The 9,960-nt window shown below is 38.9% G+C and overlaps 1 protein-coding gene across 1 annotated transcript; it reads left to right on the top strand.

Annotated features, from left to right (window-relative positions):
* Positions 1 to 1,258: 1,258 nt before the first annotated feature.
* lratd1 (LRAT domain containing 1) lies at positions 1,259 to 4,109 on the top strand. The gene is made up of 2 exons (XM_059512584.1): positions 1,259 to 1,414; positions 1,671 to 4,109. Exon 2 carries the CDS (start codon positions 1,708 to 1,710, stop codon positions 2,488 to 2,490), a length of 783 nt encoding a protein of 260 aa, XP_059368567.1. The 5' UTR covers positions 1,259 to 1,414; positions 1,671 to 1,707; the 3' UTR covers positions 2,491 to 4,109.
* Positions 4,110 to 9,960: the final 5,851 nt, after the last annotated feature.

The following is a 9,960-nucleotide window of genomic DNA, read 5'->3' as shown; positions in this document are numbered from 1 at the left end:
ACACACACACACACACACACACACACACACACACACACACACACACACACACACACACACACACACACACACCGTAATACACATAGGCAGAGCATCTATACATATTAAACACGCATGCAGACTACATAACCACAGATGGGTGTATTACTGAGACACAAGGGGAATCCATTTCATAGGTGGATAATTGGATCTGTCTTTGCAGAATAATTCTAATCTAAATCATTGCAACTTCAAGCCTGCCACTCGAGTGCCTTGTTTGTGTGGGGTATGTGTCTGCGTGTGGTATATTATGGTCGTGTCGATACCATGTATGTGTGTGCATGTGTTATTGCATGTGTGCATGTGTTATTGCATGAGGGCTGGAACTTAATTACAGTAAATAAACTCTTGATTATGAATGGCTGGACGATGCCGCAAGAAAATTACTCAGTCACTTGGCTGTCCGAGTCTCATGACAGCTAGTGTGTGTTATATATGTCCCTGTGTGTGAGAAAGATAAATGGAGGATTCTGAGGACCACACAGACCAGACAGAAAAAACAGTTTCTATCCTATCATATAGATTCAGGTCATGTTAATGGAATATTCCAGGTTCAATGCAAGATATGCACAGTCCACAGCATTTATGGCATAATGCTTATTACCATAAAAAAAATTATATTATACCCCCTTTTATCTAAGAAAAAAGAAAAAGAAAAAAAATCTGTGTTACGGTGAGGTACTTCGAACTGAATGGGGACAATTTGTAAATAGGTAATCCTTTTCCAATAATGTTTCATCTGTTAGTTAACAACATTAGTTAACATGAACTAACAGTGAAAAATACTTCTATATAATTTATGAATCAATACTAATTTCAATATTTGCTAATAAACTATTAGAATAAAAAGTAGCATCTATTTATTCATTTTTAATTGTATATTTTTAAATATATATAATTGAATCTGAATAAGCTACTGCTTTAATAAAGTGTTCTTGCTTTAACTTGTTTTGACAGAGCTAATCAAGCATTCAGAAACCACATGTCCTTATAATGAATCTCTAACCTTTCCATATCTATTTCAAGCCTAGATTTACTATTGTTATATTTGACAAATCTGCCAAACCCTTTGGGTCTTGAAGGCTGCGAACAACACAAACAGCTGAAATATTATAAGCCTCTGAGCAAAGGTCTAAGTTTTTCATGAGGGCTCTGAACCAATCGCCGTGAGGAGGGCAGGTTCTGTTGGTCGGGGCGGGGTTTTCTAGACTATTTAAAGTGCGGCGGTGCAAAGTGTTAGAAAATCCAGTGTACCTTGGAGGACACGTAAGGGGGAGGAAAACGTGTTTTGTTTTGGAGACCTTGCGGGATACACACAGCGCAAGCACCGATGGAGAGAAAGGACCATTAGCCATAGTCCTGGGGAAATACGCAGGTACGCGTCCGTTCGAGGCGTTATGTTGTGAACTTATTAACAAAAGCTTAGTGAGCAGCTCAACATTGACTCAAAGATTGCGTCTTTGTGCCGCGCTCTTCGCGACTGGCTTGTTTACGCGCCCAGGTGCGCGTGGTTTATTGTGTTGTGAGGTGACCTACTATGGCTGTGTACCTAGACAGCATTTTTGGGCGCGTCAGAATAATTCCAACCCGCCTCTCTAGCATGACACTCACATAACCCTTTTGTATTTCAGAAGCAGTATTCCATGTCTCTTCTCTGCCCTGTTATTGATGGGAAACCAACTGGACCGGATCACCCACCTGAACTACAGCGAGCTACCCACCGGGGATCCATCGGGCATCGAGAAGGACGAGTTACGTGTTGGCGTGGCGTATTTCTTTTCCGATGAGGAGGAAGAACTGGACGATCGATCGCAGTCTGACAGCTTTAAAGACAACAACAGCCCGAGCAAAGACGGCCCGGTTGCGCTCAACGAGATCGAGTACTCGGCGTTCTGCTGCCAGGAATGTATATACTCCAAACTGCGAGAGAACGAGGACCTGAATGTTTATTCGGTGAAAACTTTATTGACCATGTGCAAACCCGGGGATCTACTGGAGTTAGTGGCCAACGCACAACCCCCGCACTGGGCGATATTTGAAGGGGAGGACCAGGTTATTCACCTCTACAAGGGGGAAATCCGCAAGGACAGCTTGTTTGAGATCAGCTGCGGTCGGCAGGGCAGGATAGTGAACAATCGGTACCGCTACCGACCGCTGCCAGCTGATTTGGTGATGCAGAACGCGAGCGGGCACGTGGGGCTCAGCAGCGGCGAGATTTGCTGGACAAACTCGGAAAGTTTCGCAGCCTGGTGCCGTTTCGGAAAGCGGGAGTTTAAAGCTGGCGGGGAGGCGCACTCGGTCGAGCAGCGCTACTTTCTGAAGGTGCACCTGTCCGAGAGCACCGCGCACACGCTCATGTTCCGCAGCCTGGAGGAGATGATACGCGAGAGACGGCGCGTGGACGCCAGTGGCATTCTGAAGGAGCTGTCACTGGTGACCGGCAAGGAATGAGCGCTTGGGACTCTCTGCATGCCTTGAGCAAGGGCTGCTTACCTTTATTTCAGGACTTTGGGAGGGTTGTGCGTATTTGTGTGAACATGTTTTGTCAAAGACAACGCCCCTTTTGGTTGTGGTGTGATGGCCCCACTATAGTCACCCTGTACCTTTAAAATGGAAAAAGATAAAACATGAGGTGTGCCCTCATCACAGATTGCCCATGAACCGATACAGCCCCCTCAAATTCGCACCCGAGCCCTGCTGCGGCAGATGGTGACCACGATGCGTTCACATGTCTGTGGCAAGCCGTTTTGACATTTATTCATTAACACTAACATTTGTTTTTGTTACTAATACTCATTATTCATCAGGTAATTCTGATTTGACTTCTGTTTGAACTACAAAGAAGCCATTCTGACTAGGCTAGTCATTACATATAAGTGAAAAATCAAATGCTAACAGTATGTAAAATGTTAATGTAACAGTTGAGATCAATATCAATAGCTTTTAGTACAGGGCTATTCAACTGGCAGCCCGGTTGCCCAATCCGGCCTGTCGATCATCTTCATTCGGCCAGAGGGAAGAGTATGCACAGGTCACTCATATGCCTTGAATTGTTTTAGCACTAATTAGTTTGTCCACAAGGTGGCAACACTGGCCCAGGCCGTTTTTTCACAGCCAAGAAAGAAAAGGAAGAGACAGAACAACAACAACCTACTAGAGACCACGATATCAATAGACGCAGCGTTCACAAGCGTTTGTGTGAGGGTTATAAGATATCCACGATTATAGCTTAAACGAAATAAAGACAGCATTATCTGTCATAACTTCTGGTGAGAAATAGTGTAGATGCTGGACGAAGATGATTATCGGAGTTTGAAAGGCTGCACGTTCAGCTTTTCGGATTCACTGAGCAATTAGCGATTAAATCCAATTAATCATGATTAATTACAGAAAAATGTGTGTAAATTAGTTTTTTTTAGCGACTTACAGACAGTACTAATGTTTTTATAGATTTTGGTGTTGGTAATATTAGTTTATTTTACTCCTGAATATGCATTTATATTTAATTTCTAATTTTATAGCCCTATCCCCTATTTTCAATTAAATAATCTATCCCTCAAATTAAATTAATTGAATAGCCCTGTTCTAGTACCTAATGAATGGTTACTAGTCAAGCTGGACTCGGAATAGTTCATATCGGAACCACAGATCCTAAATGTGTACCATTGGATATTTGCTTGTCATTATTAAAATTGTGACAGTTGAATGAATAATTAGGGTATAGTGAAATCAATAAATACACTAGTTGCTATTGGACTACTCTATGTAAAAAAAAGTACTGAAAGTAAAGTTAAAGGAATAAAGGTAAAACAGCTTGCCACATGTCTCCTATTTGACTTAACTCCAGAGCTTTAATATTAAATGTGGAGCTCGGTTATTGCATATCTGTCCAGCTGCATTAGTTCCTCTAAACCCCTACAGGCGACAACACGTGAGCCTTTGTTTTCATTCTGTTATTAACAAACGCAGCGAACATTTTTCTGTTTTTGGAGTCCATATTTTTGTATTTCAGTTAGTTCGTAAAAAAACAACTGTTTTTATTTAAATAAACGTAGATTGCCCTATGAAAATTGGGTTGGTCTCTAGCTCTTTTTCATACTGTTTTGCCTGTGTACAAATGCAATAAGCGAGCACGTGCTGGCTGAGGTAGGCTCACGCGAGTGCCTAACCGATGCATTATAATTCACACATCAACCTTCTGTAGTGTTCACTGTATCGATCATTACTTCATTTGATTTTTGATGGATTTATTTCACGCCAGCAGGGCAGTCGTTTGTTATCATTGCTGCATTAGTAGGCTATGCCTTGTGGGCAGCTGTTGATGTATGGAGACACTGTCCTTTTGTTCTTGGCTTGTTATGGACAATGATCATCAGCAGCGTGTTTCTAACTTTGACTCATAGGAGACACTTTTTATTCTATATTGCGTCTGTTACTTTAATTATACATAAAATGTTTTATGACTGCTCCGCTTGTGGTCCAGAAGCCATACATCCTAATTAACTGCAGTCTCCAGTTTTGGCTGCAAGGTTTGCATTAAGTAATGGGAGAGCTGTGTATACGTGTGTGTCTGTGCACATAGATGCTCTCTAGCACCAGTAAATATGGTCATGCTCTGTTTGTTTTCCTATTAGAGGCTGTAGGCTGCAGCTGGGATCATTTATGCTTTATGTTCAGTGGGGCTTGATTGGGCCACAGGTCTGTGTGGCTGGACCCTTTACAGAGCTTGTGCTGGCCAACACTAACAAGTCATTCTGAAAATCATACTGGATAATGCAAAGGCCGAAGTCCATTTTTAGAAGGTTTACCTTTGTGCTGCAGGTTATGACTTTGTCAAGCACCAATGCATTTATGGATTTACACATTGAATCAATGATAATTTTTGCCTTTCCGGTTAATAATCTAGTTGAATATTTACTAGATTAGGCTAGTTCATGTAGTGTGTGTTCAGCATATTCATTTCACATACACTCTTTACTGCTTATTCTTTGTGTGACTATTCCAGGCCAGGCTGTTAATCATGAATCTACATTATGCACAACACATTGTGTCAGGTGTGTCAGTTTGAGCCGTTAATATGGAAAGCGGGGCGTTTGTATGAATGAAAACAAGTGGAACAGGTTTCTAACGGCTGGGAAAGATGTCAGATGAGTTCATCGTAGATGTTACAGACAAATTCACTAAATGACTACAGCAAATTTTACATCCACAACCCAGTTTAACTAAATGATCAATATGATGAAATAGTTTTGCATTCATTGACTTGTTAAGTGAATTATCACTCCGTTTAGTGCAAATTCACTCAAAAGAGGCACATTATGTTATTTGTCTGCCCATGGAAAACAGGCATTAATAATGTTATTAAAAAACAGATTTAAATACATTTTATATTCATTATAGCATATGTTATTCATAAAATTACAGATAAAAAAAAATTATAACCAGACTTTTATATACACAGGTCAAAGACGTTAAGATGTCCGCATCAAGAAAAATGTACAAAAGCGATTTTGTGTCCATAGAAAGCACATTAAATGTAAGTAAAATGTCTACTTTTAAGGTTTTAAATAAGTTTTTGGAGAATAAAATGTCAAAATTTGGTTGAAATAATGTTTCATTGTCATTCAGTGTAACACAATATTTATGCAAAAATTCAAACAACATGCTTATTTTGACGTGTACATATTAAAATATCTAAATGAATAATGGAGCATACTAAATTTTATTGTGTTTTAAATTAGTACAAAATTCTTACTGACAAATGGGCAAAACCAAGGATAGTGGCAAATGTTAAAAATGTAAAATTACAACTCATTAGTATTTGGGGTGAAAGTAATTAGTCTTTTAATATGTAATAAATTGATTTTTGTTGTAAATATGCCTGACAAGATTGTTACACCGAATGACATTTTACTGGGTGTCTTCTGTAAATCAGGGCAAAATGTATGATATTTATTTTTTGCTCAGAAAAACAAAAACAAAATGGCAATTAAATAAAACAGAAAACTTTTTGCATTTTTTGGGGGGGGGAAACTACAACAGTTTAAAGCAGTATTACACTTTTTTTTTTATGCTTAAACACTTTTTTGTCTTTGACCCACATACTGAAATCAAGCACATTTACATTGGTCCAAAAATTATGTAGAATTACAGTAAAGTATGTCAGATCTTGGTATTCTAAGCCATTTTCAACCACATAAAAACTTAGTATTGAGCTGCAAGCCTTATTAGTATGTACTTTGACACTGAATTGACAAGTACAGTTGAGAAACACCAGAAACACTCATTTTCCCGTTCTCTGAGCCTGACAATCTGTCACCTGTACCAATAGCTTTTTTTCTGATGCTGAAATTTAGGATAGTGGGGCATCGGGCTATATGTGGAGAATGAGGACAGGAGTGAAGGAGCGATGGGCTGTGGGAGTAGATGTTGCCAACATGAGCTGAACAGAATATCTTTAGCCTGAAACAAAATCTGCATCTCAGTGATATGCCATATGTGTGCCGTCCTGTTTGTGTGTGAGTGTCTGTTACTGGGGAAACCTCAGCCAGTCATTTAGCTTGCATCTACTGAATATGGTTTTACTTGAAGCCTGGAGAGAAGATGTGGAGTCTCTTTAAAGGAAAGCTTGTTGTTTTTGCTTGATTAAAGAACTAACAATAATGCATTTGCTTCTGCTGAGGGAGAGTTATACATAGCATCTGTACTCCACTGAAATCCTGCCCTTCTTTCAGACTCGTTCGGACATTCATTTATACAAGCAGGCTAGCTGGTAATCTGGCTTCAAGAGTAGAGGAGGAATTTAGAAATTCAGCACCATTTGTGTTTTTTCTCTTTCCCTTTGTCAATTAAATTTTACAGCAATTTTAAAGAATTTGCCTTGATAATTTAGAACTGCTGAAATGAAGGTGCACTGAGAAGAAACTACATAGGGTTTTTGGATGCAATATCCTGTTCCTAGCCTTTTTATTTTGGCACAAGACCCATTGTGTCCTGGTAAAGATTTAGCTGATAAATCCTTATTTGTCAATGGAATCGATATATACCGACTTGAGAACAACTTTCAATATTCAAGCAATCAATTCTTGTGTTTTCTAACAGTTGTTTAGAATCAGAACTAGCATAGCCAGATTTGTGAATATCTGTCTTGGTCTAATAAGTCAAATGGATTTGCACAAAGGTCTGAAATGGTTTGCTTCATTCGGACAGTTCATTCACACCCTATATGTTTGCAGTGGCTTGTCACAGCGAAATAGTAACAGAATATTTTTCTGCAGTATTCTGCTATTATTTCAGCTACAGCGACCAATGCAGTCTAATTATGTCACACTTTATTCAAAGTTTCGATTCTCGCTATTAACAAAACATTAACTATGACTTTTGCCTCAATAAACAATATTATTTTAAGAGAGTGAACAAAAAGAGAGCTGGATAAGGTGGATCAATCTATTGTAGAAAAACATACAAATGATTTCTATTGTTTGTTAATGATGCAGCTCTCTGTTGCATCTGCAGTTTATTGAACTATTCAACTGAATACAATTTATATAACTACCATACTGTTTTGGATCTTTGTTGAAGTACCACACCACTTAAATACTGCGGTACATGAATATGTGACCATTCAGTACCATGGTAAACATAATAATGTCAAATAAGTTCTAGAGTGGTAATATACTGTAAGGCATATCCACATAGCCTATTTCTTCTGCATACAGATAAAGATCTTTACATTTCTATAGCACACCCATAATGATTCTGTACTGCTAAGGGTTCATTGAGATGGACTCCCTGTAACAGGACATACTGAATCGGTCAGAGCTACAGTGTGTAGGGGATCCTTAGAGAGTAGATTAGACTCTAGGTCATATCATATTATAGGCTCTTTTTATAATGCCACAGCATAATGCGCCACATTGCAGAATTCAGCAAATTCTGTTTCACGCTTCTAAGCGAGAGAGCACTGCTGGCTGTGAAAGAGCGCTGTCTGATAAAAATTCAAGCTGAGTTCCAGAAAGCATCTACAATGACTCAACAAAATCAACATATAGTGTGTGAGGCGAGCAGCCAGCTAAGACTTGCATTTTAAATAGCAGAAAATGTTATTTTTTTCCCGATCGATCATCACGTCAGAGCATGTGCAGACCTGTTTAGCATGAATAGAGGCTCTCAGAAACAGCCGCTGGACATTGTGCTACCTGTAGAAAATAAGGTAGATTGTTTACGCAGCCCCCAGTAGCCTCATTATGTTAATGCTTTGTGTTCTTTTGCGAGTCCATGTTGACCCCGACAGTCTCCCCTGCTCCCTTTTTATGTTTACTCCATTCCTACTAGGCTCACATCGGCTTACGCTGGGCCACGCCAAAGTTCTTGGTCTGTACCCAATTACTGCAGAAGTGTTTGCTCCTCTTGTCTCCCTCTGCACCGTACAGTGAACACGGACAGCGATGGCAGAGAAAAAACAACCTGCCTCATGAAAAATGACAGCTCTCTTTTAAAAAAAATTAAGCAATCTCTCACAAGTCTCTCTAAGGTTTGGATCAGAAGAGGCCCGTTTCTTTTGTGAGGTGAACTGAGACTCTGTGTAGTTACGGCTGGGGAAAAATGGAGATTTCACAGCTGTTGGTGATAGTGGAGAGAAGGGTTCGTGTGAGACACTGTAGCATTGTGGATTCTGGTTCTATAAGAAAGAAAAGTCACAAATGAGATCTAATATCTTAATTTTTTTTTCTATTATAGTGAGAATGAATGGAAAGCAAATGGAGATCTTTTTCTCTTGGCCAAAAAAGTTTTAAGAGCCAAAAGGTTATTTTGGAATACACTGACTCACTTGTATGGTGAAAATCTGTTGAGAGTGTGAAATATTCTACAGAAGAGTGCAAATTATACAACTTGAGGGTGAGTAAATGATGATAGAATTTACAGGTTAACTGTACCTTTAAGCATTTAATGCTATTATTGACAACAGTAACTAGAAAACTCTTGGTTTGTGTCTTGTTTGCAGCACATTTAAAGAGAGAGAGAGAGAGAGAGAGAGAGAGAGAGAGAGAGTTAAACATATTTCTGGTGTATCTTTAATTACACTGTTAGCAACTAGTTTTGTACTGAAGCCAGTTCTTTTGAGATTTTTAAAAAAGCAGCAGTTATCACTACCTGAATTTTCAGAGGTCATCAGTATTTTATAGTCTTTTACTGCATTTTCATTTGTTTCAATTTGCATGTCATTGTAACTGTAGGAACTGTTCACAAAAAAAAAAAACATTTACTCACCCTCATGTTGTCCCTAACCTGTATGACTTTCTCATGCTGAATCCAAGGGTGAATTTTGTAAAAAGAATATCTGGCCACTCTTTCAATATAATGAAGGTGAATGAGTAGTGGAGCTGTCAAGGTCGAAAATTACAAAAACTAATGAAAAAAAGAAGACCACATTAACCATTTTATTTGTTTTTGTGCTTCTATAGTGCTTTCTGACAGCTTATGAAATAAAAAGACCAGAATTCTTTTTTTAAAATCACTTTTTTGTTTCAATCAAGCTAATTTAGGATGACACAGGACTGAGTAATAACAGAATTTTCATTTTTGGATGAGCTTTCTTTTCATTTCAATCTTCTATGAAACAGCATGGTCCCAGTGCTTAAATTTTTCTCTGGAGAGTGCATCTGTGTTGCATCTACATATTGAGCATAGCACTGTAACTAATATTTAAGTTTTAATTGGTTTTGTTGCACTCAAATGTAGTCAAAACAAATCAACAGGAAACTTAATTTAGCAGTTGGGGCACACCAGCACTCACAGACACACGTAGTCGTGTCCACAACTTTCCATTCCTCCTCTCATATTTCACCTGCTCTCTCTGTCAGTGAGTTAATGAGAGAGTCAGAGGTACAGGATTAGATGTTCTGCTCTCTCTGCTGGACC

Source organism: Carassius carassius, chromosome 27 (genome assembly GCF_963082965.1).
Source record: "Carassius carassius chromosome 27, fCarCar2.1, whole genome shotgun sequence".
Taxonomy (NCBI): Eukaryota; Metazoa; Chordata; class Actinopteri; order Cypriniformes; family Cyprinidae; genus Carassius; species Carassius carassius.
The sequence above is the reverse complement of the archived record's forward strand: the minus strand, read 5'-3'. Positions and strand labels throughout refer to the sequence as shown.